Source organism: Nyctereutes procyonoides, unplaced genomic scaffold (genome assembly GCF_905146905.1).
Source record: "Nyctereutes procyonoides isolate TBG_1078 unplaced genomic scaffold, NYPRO_anot_genome, whole genome shotgun sequence".
Classification (NCBI taxonomy): Eukaryota; Metazoa; Chordata; class Mammalia; order Carnivora; family Canidae; genus Nyctereutes; species Nyctereutes procyonoides.
In genome coordinates, this window is record NW_026575024.1 from 21,416,831 (window position 1) to 21,433,950 (window position 17,120).

General features: G+C 55.2%; 1 protein-coding gene across 1 annotated transcript in view; it reads right to left on the reverse strand.

The window, feature by feature from the left end:
• Positions 1 to 1,275: 1,275 nt before the first annotated feature.
• The window catches only part of VSTM2L (V-set and transmembrane domain containing 2 like), a 37,128-nt gene continuing 21,283 nt past the window's right edge, over positions 1,276 to 17,120 (reverse strand). Inside the window, exons 2-4 of the mRNA XM_055303123.1 lie at positions 13,582 to 13,751; positions 11,854 to 11,904; positions 1,276 to 2,669 (exon numbers count right to left, since the gene is read on the reverse strand). Coding sequence (XP_055159098.1) covers positions 2,397 to 2,669; positions 11,854 to 11,904; positions 13,582 to 13,751 — 494 coding nt within the window. The 3' untranslated portion in view covers positions 1,276 to 2,396. The remainder of the gene's footprint in view (positions 2,670 to 11,853; positions 11,905 to 13,581; positions 13,752 to 17,120) is intronic.

The following is a 17,120-nucleotide window of genomic DNA, read 5'->3' on the forward strand; positions in this document are numbered from 1 at the left end:
CAGCCAGTCAGCCAGTCTCCAACCCACCCTTCCCCTGACTTGATTCCCTGCTTCAGAAAACTGATAACAGTCCCTGCCCTTGAGGGAGGTTCACTCAGTCTGACTGCAAGGGGGCTGGAGGATGGGCTAATGTGGGGGTGGTGTGGTGGTTCCTGTGGGTACAGGAGAGGGACAAGCTGGGTGTGCTGGTTGTGAGGGTTTCCCCTAAAAGCCCCCCAGAAGGACATGCCCTCAGGTGGGTTCCCAGCAGGACTGTGGCGGGTGGGAGTCTTGTCTGGGATGAGCCAAGGGGAATCCAAGCCCAAGGCATTATGGGAGAGGTGGTAATGTTCAGTGGGTGGGGAGGTGATCCATATCCAGCAGAGCAGAGTTCAACAACTGGGTGACCTCAAGCAAGCTACTTAACCTCTCTGAAGCCGCTCCCTCAACTGTAATAAGGTGCTGGTGATACCTGATAGGGGCAGACGAGATCCCTAACATGCCGTGTCTAAACGTCCGACCCAACAAACACACCCCAAGAATATCATGCTCAGGTGCACCAGGAGACAAGGGCGAGAATGCCCTCGGCAATGTTGCCAAGCACCCAGATGGGAACACATCAGAATGAACAAACAGTAGAATGAATAAATAAGTTAAATTGTGGGATATTCATGCAGTAATAAAAATGGACAAATTACAGACATGCAACAACATGCATGAATCTCACAAGCAGAGTGGTACATGCAAGGATGGATGTGATAGGATTCCATGAATATAAAGTTCTAAATGATAGACAAAACTCAACTCTATTGCTTAAGATGACATACATGGAAGTAGTAAAGCTGTAAAGAGAACATGAAAAATGTGCTTTCCTTAAACGCCAGGGTGGCGGTTACTCTCTAAGAAGGAGGAGAGTGGGTCTGGTCAGGAAAACACACGGGCTGGGCTGGGGGGTTCTGTTCTGGAGTGCTGTGTTTGGGAGGTGCCGGCTCACCTTTATTTGCTTTAAAACATATTTATTGACAAAACAGTATAGACATGTCTTATGCACTCCTCTGTAGGTGTGATTATCTCAAAACCTAAGAATAATTCAAGCCCTTGGTAACTGGACAGAGGCTGGTTTCCCTTCGTCCTCTCTCTGTGCCCCAGCCAGCTCTGGGTCTGTGTTTGGGGGGCGGAGAGCAGGAGTGAGAAGCTGCTGAGTGAGGGTGGGTGTGAGCTGGCCCCTCCCCCGCCACACTGCTCCACACAAAAATGCCCCAGAAAGACACTGCCCAAGGTTTTTTTAAACCGCTTTATTCAGGTTGGCTGGTAGTCACAGATTGGATCATGTGTACAGGGTTACACACACACCCCTGGGCAGAGCCCTCGGCCTCGCCCACATCCCAACTCCATCACTGAGGGGCGGCCAGAGGTTTGAGCCAGTTCCCAGGGGGTGTTGGGCCCAATAGAAATATTTACAAATTACCAGGGGGTGGGTGTCCCCCTAATCAGGAATTGTGAGGGGATTGGTATTGGGGGGCCTTTGGCTCCCAACAGCCCCAGGCCCTTGGGTGGGTGTGACATGGGCCCCGGAGGGGGCTGGGACATTGGAAGCTGGCAGAGGGGGGCTCCTGGAAGAGCCTCGAAGACCCTCGAAGGGGTCCTGCTGGTGCAAAACTCTGCATAGGGCCACTGGGTCAGAGGGGAGAGGCCCTCCTTCAGACTTGCCATGTGAATGGGCAGATTCCTGGTCGCCCCACCTCTGCAGAGGGTGGGACGGGGAGCCGTTTCTTAGGTATAAGGAAGCTGAACATGAAGGACCCCCCCCAGGAGGCAGTGGGGTGTCTCCCTCTCCTCCCAGGCCCCCTGCAAGTGACTCTGTTCACAGGCCATGGGCCCAGAGCAAGGCTCTCCTGGGGGCTCTGTGCCCCAGTTTTTCGCCAAGGTAGAGGCCCTAGTTCTGCTCAGAAGATTCAAGTCCAAATTCGGGGAGGGGTCACAGTCCATTCCCCCGGGTTCAAGAGGGGGATGACGGGGCAGGAGGGAGAGTAAGGCTGGGAGGCCCCGGCTCAGGACAGGATGGGAGACAAGCAAGCAACGCAAAACACTGGACTCCACGGAAGCTGGTGACAGAGAGGCAGCCTGGCCCCGGCGTGGTGCCCGCCCCAGCATTCGGGGTGGTCGTCCCCTTGGTGCGCGGGGCCACCTTCTCCGAGCCAGGTCACCGCAGGGGTCTGAAAAGGAAGGGTTGGGCAGGGCTTACATGCTGAGCAAGGGAGTGGCGGGCAGAGGGCCGACGTGGTGGCCGCAGGCAGTCTTGGGGATGGGGAGGCGGCTGGACCCAGGCAGTCCCGTCCCCAGCGGTCCAGCGGCTCCTCATGCACTCTGTACAGCTGAGGGGCACGGGGCGGGGGGCTGGCCGGGTAGGCATCAGTCTAGAGGCTGCAGGCCTCCTCGTCCACCGAGCGCTTCCGCAGCTCCTTGCCCGGCTTGGGGGGTGGCGGGGCGGGCGCGACGGGCGGGGCCTCAGGCAGGTGCAGGACCGAGTTCTCCCCGGGCTGCACCCGAAGGTAGGCCTTGACCTTGTGGTGCCGGGCCTTGCCGTCGCTGAAGTCGATGACACGGCACTCGTAGGTGCCTTCGTCCGTGGGCTTCACCCTTGACAGACGCAGTTTGTGGGAGATGTTGCTGCCCACCACCTTGACCACCTGGAGAGGGGGACAGAGAGACCGTGACCTGGCCAGCAGGCGGCAGCTGGGAAGAGGGAGAGCACAGGTCCTGGGAGCCCACTTGTACCCTGGGGCCCCAGAGACTCCCACAGAGGCGCTGGGGGCTTGCCGGAAAGTGAGTCAAATAGCAAAAAAAGTAGAACCCACTTCAGTGTCCATCAACAGGACGAAGAAGTGGACAGTAGTCAGTTGATTTGATGGAATACTGGCCAGCAGTTAAAGCCGGAGCCAGAGCCGGGCTCAGCGACACGCAGGGAGAGTGATCTCACTGCAGAGCTCCTGCAAAAAACACTCTGTCCTGGCTTCGGAGACACACCTGTGCAAGTGTGAAAACAGCCAGGAGGGAATGCGGTGGCCTCCTAGCAGTGGCTGTGTCTGGGCTGGAGCCCGGGGAGGGCCAGGGACCTAGGAGAGACCTCAGTTAAGTCTCAGCTTAGTGTGAAATGTTCTGCTGCTTTGAACAAACAAACAAAAAAGAAGGCTGATCACAAATATAGCAGGATACTAATAACTCCACACCGGTTGCTGGGAGCAAGAGGGTCTGTAATATTTGTCTTTGTACTTTGACTCTTTGCTTGTTTATTGATTTGGTTCAGTTTTTTGATTTTTATTTTAAAATTGAAATATAGGGTGCCTGGGTGGCTCAGTGGTTGAGCATCGGCCTTCGGCTCAGGTTTGATCCCAGGGTCCTGGGATTAAGTCCCACATCGGGCTCCCCATGGGGAGCCTGCTTTTCCCTCTGCCCATGGCTCGGGCTCTCTGTTTCTCTCCTGAATAGATAAAATCTTTAAAAAGCAAAATAAAATAAAATTGAAATATACCTTGTATGCAGTAAAGTGCATAAAGTTTGACAAAACTGTGTTCGTGAGCACCACCCAGAGCAAAGCACAGGCCACGTATAACCCTCTAGACCACACCCTTGTGGCCCTTTGTCATCAGTACCCCCCCCCCCCCGACTTTATCACTGTAGATTAGTTTTGTCTGTTCTTGAACTCTTTTGCTCTTTTGTGTGTGGCCTCTTTCCCACCAGGGAAAATCAGTGAGGCTGCTCCTGTGGTTGCACAGCTCCGTTTGTGCTTTTTCACTGCTGAATAGTATTCCATCATAGAAATACTGCACAATTTGTTTATCCAACCACCTGTTGATGGGCATGTGGGTAGTTTCCAGATCATAGCTCTTATGAATAAACCTGCGGCGACTATAAAGCTAAGAATTTTTTTCAATGAGAAGAGAAAAAGCAGCGGGATATTTTTATAAGGTTTATCGCTGGGGAAGCCAGGGAAAGGGCCCAAGGGACCCTATGATCTACTGTCGTAACTTTCTGTGAGTCCACAATTCAACACAGGAAGTTAGAAAGGGAGAAGAGAGGGGTCCAGCCTGGAGAGGAGAGGTGGGAAGGGGTTTCCATCCTTCCCTGGCCCCTTCTTAATTACAGCCGAAAGGACTCCGCCCTGCCTCCTGTAGCCCCCACCCTGCCTAGACAGAATGGGGATTTCAGCCCCCAGCCCCTTGTCACTGACGTCACCACCAGTCAGCATCACTGTAGGCTCTCCAGGCCCAGCCTGGAGCCGAGTGGACCTCAGACCTGCAGCCTCTGCCCTGAGCCCTTCGGGCCCCTCTCCCCCAGAGCAGGGGGCAGGCATGGAAAACCAGCTGTCACTGTCTTGTCAAGCCCCAGCTCCTGGAGCAGGAGGCTCTTGCTGGTCACCTTTGCAGTAAGGAGGCTGGGATGCAAAAGAGGAGAGTCTCCATGGGGTGCGTTCACTGCAGATGTGCCTGAACCTGTGCTGGGTGTGCACGCGCGCACACACACACACACACACACACACACACACACACACGTGACTTACAATATCTCCGGACCCCTTTCATTTCCCCCAAATGCCAAGCTCTTTCTGACCTCGCAGCCTCTGCATATGCTGGTCTCTCTGCCCCAGTGGTGTTCCCCATCTCTCTTCATCCACTTGACTCCTGTTCATTTTCAACCTCACCTCCTCCAAGAAGCCCTCCATCACAACCCCTTGTGCATCTCCTAGCAGTCATTACCGTTGAAGACCATTTATTCATCTGTTGGCTTGATTTCTGTTTCTCTCTCTGGCCAAACTATAAACATCACGAGGACAGGGATGACACCCCTTTTGTTCATCTTAGTGACCATCTAGGGTCTTGTGCCCTGTAAACAACAACGGCAACATTTGTTGAATGAATGGACTCATTCTAGGGTCCTGCTGGGTGACCGGTGCTGGCAAAGCCAGAGGGGGGCCCTTCCCAGGCTCCAGAAGGGAAGAGGAAAGATAGGTGGGCAGCAGCAAGGAGCCTGGCCTGTCTGAGCCTTCCAGCTGGTCATCACCCCCGTGAAGCCGGAAAACATGGGCTTGTGGTAGAGCAGGAGGCACGAGGTGGGACACAGGCAGAGTGCCCAGTAGGAAGAGCAGGAAGTTCTCCCAGCCGCCCCTTCCTGGTGTGGGGCTGAGAACCAGCCTCCCTGCCCGGCTCCAGGCTGGGCCCAGCTGGAAGCCGCAGGCCCTGCTGGTTCCATCACCTCTGACCAAGGGCACCGGGACGCCCTGTGGCCCTGCCATGCTCTCAGGCGAGTTAGGAGATGCTGTTGCAAATGCACAGCGGGGAGCGAATTACCTCAACATCTGTTTCCCTCACGGATATTAATTATCCTTCATTTGTCAACCCTACAAGGCGCTAATGGAGTAATAATGCGAAGCGCTGGGAGCAGCCGCTCCTAAGGAGGGAGCACCAGACGCAGCCCACCCCTCCCACCCCCAGACCCGAGGCCCGGCCTAGACCGGCCCTCTGCCAGCAATCTGCTCCCCCTCCAGTACCCTGTCGCCCCCTCCGCCAGCAGACCTGGTGGCCTTCAGAAGGAGAGCCCTTCCTCTCTGAGAGAGGAGGAAGGAGTCGGGGAGGTGCTGGGAGGCTGGGTCTGATCCTGACCAGTCACCAGCACCCAGGCTCCTGGGACGCATTCATCATGCATTTGGTGGACACTTAGTGAGGGCCTGCTCTGAGCTGGGTGCTGAGGTCACAGCTGTGAACCAGCCAGACCCCAGGTGGTGCTGCATGGACTCACAGACAACCCAGACCCCACACCGAACCCAGCACCTCAGGGAGAGTCACGCATGAGACACAGCTCTCGCCAGCCCTGGTGTCTACCCCTTTCAGCACGATCTGGAGTGAAAAACCCGTAACAGCAATAAGAGTAGTGCTGGCGGCCAGTGTTTACAGAGCACTTGATCACCGTGAGATGATGTGCTAAAAGCTTCATATATCTTTTTTAAGCTTTCCAGTAACCCTGTGATATAGGCCCTGCCAAGATAGCCTCAGGAAACTGAGGCTCAGAGAGGTAGAGTGATTTGCCCAAGGCCACTCAGCCAGTGACAGAGACATGGGGGGCCTCCCATGACCAATAAACCACAGGGCTACCTTTTCACCCCGTCCTACGTCCTTGCCTATGTGCCCAGCCTTCCTTGGCTTGGGGAGCCCAGCGCATCCTCAGAGGCAAATCCTGTGGGAGGGAGTCCAACATCCTGCTCCAGCTTCTAGGGGGTGGAGGGAGCAGCCTCTTGGAATTTCCCCATTCACCAACTGGGCCTCCAGCGAGACCAGAGAGGCCAGGACGAGAGGAGACCCCTGCGCCTCGGCCTGGCTGTAAATCATAATCACCTCGGCACAGGCATCGACAGGCCTTAGCAGTGCAATTAAGCACCTAATTATGCTGAAAGAGACAAGGCGAGTCCATGCCATGACCAAGTTCAGCCTCCTCCCCGCTCACTCACAGCCCAGGCCTTTCTGGGCATGGCAAGGGCACCCCTGGCCCCTCAAGGCTGGGATCTTCCTCCAGAGCCAGGCCAGGAAGAATGAGTGGTGCTGATGCATGTCCATGGTGCCAGACCTCTCCTACGTGTAGGCTGGTGGCTGAGCCTGAGACAGACAGGGTGGCCCCAGGAAGGCGTTGGGGTGGGGCTTAGGGGTCAGATGGTCCCTGCCCCAGGCCAGGGCCAGCTCTGAGCCCTGCCACTCCCAGGCCCTCCATCAGCAGCACCCAGACACTTCCACCAGCACCCCCATCCCTGCCCCCACCCTTGTGTTCCGAATCCAGCTCAGGGTCCTTCTGAATCTGGACCCCAGAAGGGCTCACCCACACCAGCCAGACCCTCCCAAATCATCACTGCTCTGCTCCTCCTGCATTCTGGCACAATCAATTCCAGAATTCCACTGATCTTCCCTCTGAACATCACTGGGCCCCTCCTCTTCCTTCCAGAGTCCATCCCCCTTGCACTGACTAGGGTCACACAATGCCCCTGACTTAGGGCCTCTTCCTTCGATGGCTCCTGGCAGTGGCTGACTGGGACCTTTGGGGTCTCATCCCCACCTGCCCCTTGGCCACACCAGCCTCCTGCAGTTCCTCCAACACACATACCCAGCTCAGATCCCTCACTCCTAGTCAACAGCTCTATACTTCAGTGCTTACTTTAAATAGCACCTTCTCCAGGAAGCCCTCCAGACCATCCAGACTAGGCCAGGTCCTCTGTCACTGGCTCAGACCCCCAGGGAGCTCTCCTCATTTTGTGGTCACAGTTGTCATTTTACTTCTTATCATGGGTGATGACTGGGTTAATATTCATCTCCCACACTGACCTGGGAGCACCTGAGGACAGGGACCAAGTGTGTATAACCGTGGCCTTCTGAGAGGCATCTTCAAGGCCCTCAACCTCTCTAGGGATGCTTCAGGCATTCCTGAGATGGATGGAGTGGTTTTGGCTCCATGTGAATCTCCCCTCCCTGGAGGAGCTCAGAACATGATGCCCTATGTATACTGTGGACCACTGCAGGAATTTTAAGATGGAAACACCGATAGCAGAAAATAAAAATCATAATAAACCATGAGCCATCACTTGGCCTGTTAATCCTTTGTGAAGGATGCAGACTTTGTGCACCGCTTCAGCTGTCCCAGCCCTCCACCAAAAACACCCAGGTCCACATGTGCACCACACATGCAGAGCCACTGGCCAGGGTTGGCAGGGGCTTGGCCCGCAGAACCACTTGGTTGATCTAACAAACAGGCCTGTCTTATAGCCATTCATGGAGATTTCGTGGAGATTCCAGAGGGAGGCTACAGATGCTTCTTGATGCCCTTCAGGGCTGTACCTGGCTTTTGGGGCCTGGCTGGAAGGGGTGCAGGCTTCAGGATGAATGGGCCAGACAACTGGGCCACATGTATATGGGGACCCTGGGGGTCTAGGGCTCTTCCCCACTAAAGCAGCTATACGATGAAGGCAGGTAAAGCAGGTGGAGGGGGTGAATTTCAGCTTGCCTTCAAATTAAGAAGTTGGGAACCACTTCTGCTTGCAAAACTGGTTAAGGGGGGTATCCCTGGGTGGCACAGCGGTTTAGCGCCTGCCTTTGGCCAAGGGCGCGATCTTGGAGACCCTGGATCGAATCCCACGCCGGGCTCCCGGTGCATGGAGCCTGCTTCTCCATCTGCCTATGTCACTGCCTCTCTCTCTCTCTCTGTGACTATCATAAATAAATAAAAATTAAAAAAAAACTGGTTAAGGGGAAATTAACCCAAACTCTAAAACAGAGAACTTCAGTTAAATCAAAGGAAAAACTTCCAGAACTTGAAAACAGCCAATAAGAAAAATAAGTGGTCTGAGCCACAGAAATGAGGCGCCGAAGGTGAAACCCTTGGCATATGCCAGTTACCAAGAAAGATGTTTTTAGGCCAGGGGTCCTTCCCCAGGTCCCAAGTGAAATGAGATAATTCATGTAATGTAAAGTGCTCATCATGGTTCCTGGCATATGGCAGGCACTCAATGAATGTTAGCTGCTTTATTATTATTATTATTATTATTTTATCACAGATGCCTGTCCTACTACATAACTGATCTCCCTACAGGATTCTGAGCTCTTTGATTCCCTCGCCTGTTTCCTGCAGAGAAGATGGGCCTCCCTTCATGCTCCAGCTATCCCCCACCTGCTGGGAATAGGAGTGTTGTGATTCACAAATTCATATAAAGTTTTCACTCTAGTAACCACTGTTACACGGCGTTCTGGCTGAGGGATGCTAGGTGCTGGCCCCACTGTGTCCTCAGCACTGCCAACCCTGATCCTACCAGGGGTTACCATGGCAGCCCCAGCAGGTCACGGAGCCCTCCCACACCAGGCTCCTGGAAGCTGATGGTACTCCCTCCCCCAGAACCTGGGATCCCACAGCACCCACGCCGCCAAGCCAGTATGCTATGCTGTTTAGCTCCCACAGTGTTGTTCAAATTAGGTTCCAACAGTTAAAAATCAGGAGCTGCCCACTGCAATCAGGATTTTTAGAAGACAGAAGGCTACTGGGTTGAATTCCTGCCTGGCTCAGTTGGCTCCTACAGATACAGGGCCTGGGTTCTAGGCCCCATGAGCCACCTTGTGGCTTCCACACGAGCCACCTTGTGCCTTCATGTCACCTGTATACATACAAGTACAGGCACAGATGCACATCATGTTGGCATGTCCGTGTATCAAAATCTGTGTCTGGGCTTATACCACAGTTGGCCTGGATGTGTGTGACTGTCATTCAATTATTTATAGGGCACCTACTATGTGCCAGGTGCTGCGCTAGGCTCTGGAAACGTAACAGTTAATCAGGCAGGCACAGTCCCAGCCCCACTGAGTCTGGGAGTGTGGGGGGACAGATAGGAAACAAACACACACATGGATGATTGCATATGGAAATACAAGCAGCACGGAAATGGGATGCTGGCTGAGCCACACGGTCAAGGGGCACTTCCTGAGCTGAGCTCTGAAGGAAGAGACAAGGAGAGTTTTCTGGGCAGAGGAACTGGCCCGTGCAAAGGCCAGGCGGTGGGCAGGGGTGGGAAGGGAGAAAAGCATCCAGAGTTGGGACGGGAAGGGGAGCCAGGTCAAGCAAGATGAGACAGCCCAGACGGTGAGCAGAATGAGTTGAGCAAAGCCTTGAAGGGCCATGGAGAAAAGTTTGAGCCTTCTAGCCCGCTGGAAACGGGGGTGTGCATCTGCTTACAGGCGTCGGCGAGCTCTGTGTGCATTTAAGAACTGTCATGTGTGTGATCCTGTCTGGACAAGGAGGTGGCGATGGCTGTGAGTTTCCTCACCAGACCCCTGGAGCCCCAGCTGGTACAGGAATTGCAGGGGCTGGGGGCAGGGAGTGATGGCATAATCACGCTGAGCACATTTATTTTATTTAACTAATTAGCATCTTCGCATTCCCCTCACGTGGGGCCTAGCAGCCTTGAATTCTAATCCTCTAAGTCAATTAGATTATTCTTCCCTTTGCCTGAGACACTCCTTAAACCGCACACAAAATCATAGGAGAGTGAGTTGCAGGTGTATTAATATATACACAGATCTCTATCTACCCAGGTTTAACTGGTGGGTGTTTGTGCAAGAAATGGGGCATTGCATATGGATGTGCCCTTGGCAGAGGGTGAGGGTGAGGGGCAGGGGTAGAAGGGGAGCTACAGCTGCCCTAATCTGGAAGAGGCTTGAATTGCCAGACCCCAGCTGTGAAGGGCCCTGGGCAGACTACACAAATGTTGCTTTAAAGGCCCTTGTTCCCCAGGGGTGTCTGGGTGGCTCAGTTGGTTGAGTGTCTGCTTTTGGCTTGGGTGGTGATTCCGGGGTCCTGGGATAGAGTCCCACACTAGGCTCTCTGCTCAGCAGGGAGTCTGCTTCTCCCTCTCCCTTGGCCCCTCCCCTGCTCCTTCTCTTGCTTGCTCTCTAATAAATAAATAAAATCTTTTTAAAAAATTTTATTTATTTATTCATGAGAGACACACAGAGAGAGGCAGAGACACAGGCAGAGGGAGAAGCAGGCTTCCCGCGGGGAGCCCAATATGAGAAACTCGATCCCCAAACTCCAGGTTCACCACCTGAGCCAAAGGCAGATACTCAACCACTTACCCACCCAGGTGCCCCAATAAATAAAATCTTAAAAAAAAATAAAGGTCCTTGTTCTGTAATCTGCCCACCTCCCATTAGGGTGGCTGCAGGAGCCTCCTCCCCGGCCTCCCTGCCTCCACTCCCCCATCTTCAGTGCCCAGCATGGCACCCTCCCTCATGCCTGCTGATGGTGCTCACTCTGCACTGTGATTTCTGCTCTAGGGCAAGGCTCCTCGGTGCACCTGTGTCTCCTTGGCCTTGGGGCCCGGAGCTCCCTCAGAAACCCTTGAGAAGCTGTGGAGGAATCAGCCGCGAAGAGTGAATTTGGAGGTCACTCCCTTCACACACACACTCATACCCCTGTGGGCACCTGCACTTCTGATGTCACTAGCGGACTCACTAGCCTCCTGCCAGGCTGACCTGATGCCCCAGGCACCCATCCAGCCCAGCCCTAGGGCCACACATGTCCCCAGGCCTGTCCCCTGTGCTCAGCATGCTCTTCCCTTCCACCTCCCTTCTCAATCGTGCTGGCCATTCCCAGGCCCAACTTTGGGTGTTCCTCCTCCACAAAAACTGGCACTTCCTGAGTCCTCTGAGTCCCCACATGTGGCCCCAGCAGCGTCTGGAGACAAGGCACTCAAGCCCTAAAGTCAGGCAGCTCAGCCACGTCATGGCCTCTAGTCAATCTCTGACCCCTCCAGGCCTCAGTGGCCCTACCTGGAAAATGGGCGAACACTTGGCTGTTCCCTATGGCTTTGTAGCAATGATAAAATGAGTCCATGCGTAAGACCGGCCAGTACTGAAGTCCCTTGGCTATAGGTCTCCCGCCCCACCTCACCCACAGGAGCCACATGACCCAAGTGACCATGACATGCCACCACAGTCAGTCATGATGGCCCGAAGGAAGCCAGCTTAGTCACATCAGACCCTGTTAGCTCCCCAAATTAAAAATGCTGCTGAGACAGACACAAAGCATCCAGACCACACACAGCCTTGGCCCTGACAGGAGAGAATGTGTCTTCTCTCCCCTTGTCATTTTTTTTTTTTGTGCCTGTCATTCAATGAACTTGAAAAATCTGCATCTTTTAAAAAACAGAATGAGGCCATTTTTTCCCCTTTCTTTTTTCTTCTCCATCTTCATGCCCAAGCTGCCAGCTGAACTGGACCTTTTTTTTTTTTTTTTAAATTACAGCTGTGTCCTCCATTAGAGCCGTTGCAAGAAGTCATTACCAAAACTCACACTTATTTTGGTGGCGTCCTTCCCTGTGTCTTCCTGCTGAGATGCTTTTAGCTGTTGGGAGGGAGCGGGAGGGGCAGAGAGAGCAGAGACAAGGCGTTAGCATCATGGGGTGGGAGTATGGACAATAGCTAAGATTGTAGCTGTGACAAGTGATGCTCTGGGGTCTGGAGTCGGGCGTCCCTCAGCTCTGTGTCATCTCAGGGTGGGGGTGAGTCAGAGCAAAGGAAGATGAAGAGGGTGCCTGTAAAACTGCATGTGCTATGCATTTAGATATGTGGGTATTTAGGGATCTGAGGGGGTGGGTGAGCCTGCCTGGTGTGTCTGTTGGAATGTCTGTCTCTACACTTGTGTCTCTGTGAATGTGTTTGCATTTTGAGGTGTCTCACACCCATGATCGTGTGTTTGTGGCAAATCCTGTCAGAGTCCTGCCCACATGGTGTTATACCCTGCAGGCTGACCCCAGATGCTTCCAGTTGCACAAACCTGCAGGTCTCTGCCTAAGGGCTTCCCCTGACCCCCGTGGACTCCTCTGAGCCCTGTGAGGCAGGCTGCAAGCGTTGAAGAGAGGTGACACTCCCAGGAGCAAGACAAAGTTGAATACGTATTTGTGAGGGGCGCCTGGGTGGCTCAGTCGATTAAGCATCTCTGTGGCTCAAGTCATGATCCCGGGGTCCTGGGATAGAGCCCTGCATTGGGCCCCCTGCTCAGCGGGAGCCTGCCTCTCCCTCTCCCTCTGCCTGCTGCTCCCCCTGCTTGTGCGCTCTTTCTCTCTGTCAAATAAATAAATAAATCTTTGGGACCCCTGGGTGGCTCAGTGGTTGAGCATCTGCTTTTGGCTCAGGTCATGATCCCGGGTTCCTGGGATCAAGTCCCACATCAGGGTCCCCACGGGGAGCCTGCTTCTCCCTCAGCCTGTCTCTCTGCCTCTCACTCTGTGTCTCTCATGAATAAATAAATAAAATCTTTAAAAATAAAATAAAAAAGAAAGTCTTTAATACATATCCGTGAATATGTTAGAGGCTACTTCATGAACACGCAAGAATGTGTGAGCATGCCTGCGTGTGCACTTGCAGGTGTGTAAATGTCCGTGTTCATATGTGAACGTGTGCGCAGAGGTGCATGTATTCATATATTATTTGCATTTACCCAAGTGGAGGAATGGAAGTGTCTTCGTTTGGGCTCCCCCAGCAGGAGACCTTGAGACAAAGATTCCAGTGCTATTAGTCTAGCTGGGTGGGGATCCCAGGGGACACCAGTAGGGGCATGGGCCGGTGAGACCACAAAGGGAAGGAAGTCAGTAGTGGGCACGTTCTCAAGCCAGGGACGCTGCGGGCAGCTGGAACCTACTCCCTGGGGCACCCGAGGGAGACAGTGTGGAACTCTCCAGTTACTCCGGCTGCGGGAGGTTGCGGGGAGCCGTGGCCTCCAGCTGTGTCCTCCACTGCCGGGCTGCCTTGCGGGCTCTGTGGCCCAGGAGAAGCTCTCAGGCAGAGCTGCAGGGGTTGTCAGTGGGGCTGGTGGCAGGTGTGTGCGCTGGGCACCAACAGCATGGGCTCCAGTGAGTGCGTGTGCAGTGACGGGGCTGCCCACCGGGTCTGTTTCCCCACCTGTACCCTGAGGGAGGGGCTCTGTGCTCTCCGTGGTCACCCCAAGTGCTCGGCCTAGCTCGGCCTCCCCCCCAGAGGGCAGAGAAGCGCCCCGGTTCGGGTGGCTCCCCGGGGGCAGTACCTGGTTCGAGGCCCACGCCTGCTTGTCGGTCCAGTCTCTGTGGCTCCGCACGTACCACCACTGGATCTCCAGCGAGTAGGACGGGGAGCCGCTGCCGCGGAAGGAGCAGGCCATCTCCACGTCCTCGCCCGTCCGCGCCGTCATGTCGTGGGGCGTCTCTGTGAACAGGGCTGCGTGGAGAAAGGGGAGGCCTGGCTTCAGGTGGGGCCCCAGAGGAGCCCGGGGAGGCCGCAGGAGGGGTGTGCTGAGCAGCTGGGGACACATGGGGCCAGAGGGGCAGGTCCAGGGGCCGGAGCGCCCCCCACACTGGGTTGCTCTCCCGGAGTCCGCAGGCACCACGGGAGACCCACTCAGGGCTGTGAGGGATCGGAGGAGGGCTGGGTTGGAAGGTGTGAGCAAGGAGGCCAGGGAGGCCAGGGAGGAGGTGCCGTGTTCATCAAGTCTTCCAGATTTTTCTAGTCACCCCCACCGCTCTCCCTCCCAGGTTATTCTCAACCCCAGAGCACAGCAGCCAGCGCCGCAGTCTTTGTAAAACCGAGTGAGACCTGGTCAAACCCCTGCTCAGAATCTGCCCTGGCTCCCCATTGCACCTAGGAGAAAGCCCACCGGGTTGGGGTTCAGGACCCGCCCACGTCCCCCTGGTCTCCTCTGTCCTGTGCGCGCGCCTTGCTTCCCCCTCTTTTGCCTTGACTGTGCCCAGTGGCTGGAATACTCTAGCCTTGGGCTCTCTTTGCCCAGCTGGCTCCTTCACGCCACACAAAGCTCTAACTAGGCCCCTTCAGAGAGGCCGTCCGTGACCACCCGGGGTAGGGTCCCTACCACCCCGACCTCCTGCCTGCCCGACCTCGACCTCACATCGTTCACTGCAGGCACTGCCTGCCGAGCTCCCTGAGAACAGGGACCCGGGGCTCCTGTGGGCTCCACCACCCCCAGCCCCTAGCAGGTGCTCTGCGTGTGCCGAGCGGATTGCAGGATTGCCCGTTCTCCATCCTCTGAGGGCAGCCACGCCCGCCTCCCGTCCCCCGCAGGACCCAGCTCCCCAGGAAAACCCCAGTGCCTAGCTTCCCCAGACTCAGCAGGAGCCCCGCCCAACGCCACCAGGTAAATGAGAAAACAAATCCCCACTTAATTTGGCCAGTGCCCCTCCCCACCATATGTTCTGTCTCTCCTCTCTCCAAACAAATATTGTCCTGAGACGTAATTAGAATTCTTTCCTCTTCTCAGGAGAGATTATCTCGCCCTGGAAAGACGCCTGGCAACGTGCAGGTCACCCAGGGAATGTGTGTCCGTCAGCCCTCCCACCCCGTGCCCTACCTGGCTGCTGCTGCAGGGTGCCCCCCCCCCCACGGCAGAAGTGCCACCACCCAGCCCCAGCGGTCCCTCCTGTGTGTTCCCTCTCACGTGCAGCTGGGGCAGGCGGAAGAGGGAGCCCGGGCTGGGAGGTAGGAGTCCTGCTCTGAAGTCACTTGCCTCCCACCCGCCCCAGGATTCTGAGGGCTTTGAGAGCATCAGGAGTGACAAACTCCATCTGGAAGCTTCTGCTGTTTCTGCTCTACACACAGGGTTTCCATGTGGAGCTTGACTCCAGTAACTGGTTTCCGGGCAAAGAGAAAGTTTGCAAGGTCCCTAATCCCCAATGTTAGAGGTTTATGGGACCCCGGAGACTTCCCACATTCTCTGAGGTTAGGGAGGAACAGGCCGCTGTCCCTGCTGTTTAATAAGAACGGCTGTTTGAATTACTGAACGTGTGCCCGGTGAGGTGCCAGGTGCCTCCATCTGCAGGGGATCTGAAAGCTGGGACTGTCCTTATTCCCACTGGGTGGGAGGCAAAACCAGGCCCCTGGAGGGAGCCATCATCGCTCATGCCCGCCTTTGCCTTCCAGGGTCCAGGCCCCAAACTGTAGAGCCGTCCTTGACCACCCTGTCACCCTCCCTTATAGCCCAGATTCAGTCTGCGGGGAACCCTGTGGATGCTGCCTCCAGAAGTCTCCAGAATCTCACCCCCTGCACCGCGCCCCTGCACTGGGCCAGCCGCCACCATCTCCCACCCACAACAGCACAGTGGCCCCTTCACTGGCCTCCCCGTGGCCACCCGTCCTCCCCAACAATATATTTGCAACTTGTCAGCCAGAGTTATCTTGGCAAGACACAAACCAATCCTGACTCCTTTCCTCAGAACTCTCCTACGGCGTCTTCTCACTGAGGACAAAAGCCAAAGCCTTTCCCATGACAGAGAAGGCCTCTCATGTTTGGGCCTGTCCCCTCGGGTGCCCGCTTCTGCTTTTTCCCCTGGGTATTCTGTTCCCACCACCATGGCCTCCTTGGTGTTCTCTGAACATTCCAGTTGAGATCCTACCTCAGGACCTTTGCACTTGGTATTCCCTCTGCCTGGAACAGTCTCCTCCCGCCCCCCAGATTCCCAGATAGCTCCCAACCTCCTCTGCTTCAGGACTCTGCTCAGATGTCACCTCCTCAACGAGGCATACCCTCACCAGCTCATTTAAATTGCATCTCTCACCCCAAACCCAGTGCTTCAAATCACTATTCTCTTCCAATACATTATTGGTGCCATCGGACAGACTTTCTGCAATGAGGAAAATGTTCCCTATCTGAGCTAATCCAGAAACTACCAGCCACGTGTGTCTCCTGAGCACTTGAAATGTGGCTTGTGTGAATGAGGAACTGAATTTTAAATTTTATTTCATTTTCACTCATTTAAATTTAAACATAAATAGCCACTTGTAGGTAATGGCCACTGTATTGAGCAGCACAGAGAATACACTTCTTGTCTGTTGATTGTCTGCTCTCTAGGAGGCAGGGACTGTGCCTGTGCCTGTCTTACCCGTTGGTGTATCCCCAGCTCCTAGGGCAGCACCTGGTACCTAGTAGGTGCTCAGTAAATACTTTTTGAGTGAACGAATGAACAGATATGACTGGGCAGTGGTGAAGCAGGGTCCAGAGCTGAGAGGTCCCCACCCTGAGAGTCCTGGGCCAGCCCTCCTCACCTTCCCTGGTGCCAGCCTGCCAGCTCCCGCAGGACTGCAGTGGGCCACGAGGCCCTGAGCCACCAGGACGGAGCTGAGAGGTGATCACGGTGGGCGCTTGGCCCCTTGTCCTGGGACAGCTGGATTTTGCCTTGATCCGGACCCAGTGGCCCTTGCAAAGAGGGAAGGAGGGGAGTTGGATCTAAAGCGGCCAGCTGTGGGACCTGGCTGTCTAAGAGACGGTGAGAGGGACAAAGCTGTGACCTCCTCCAGGTGCCACTGCTGAGCCACCAGAATCAAAAAGGGCCCCCCTGCTCCTGGGGAGAGGAGTTCACGGCCCCTAGGATCACAGACTAGGAAGGGCGGAGCCGGTCCCTGAACCCAGGCCTGTGAGACTCCACCACCGCGCTTCTCCTCCACCTAGAGATGCTTGAGTGGAGGAAGGATGTCGGACCAATGGGAGAATGAGAAACAGTATGTGGGAGTCTCGTGGGTGGCAGGAAGGACAGAGATGGGCTCTTTCCGAGTGAGGACACCATCAGGGGAGGGGCCAGG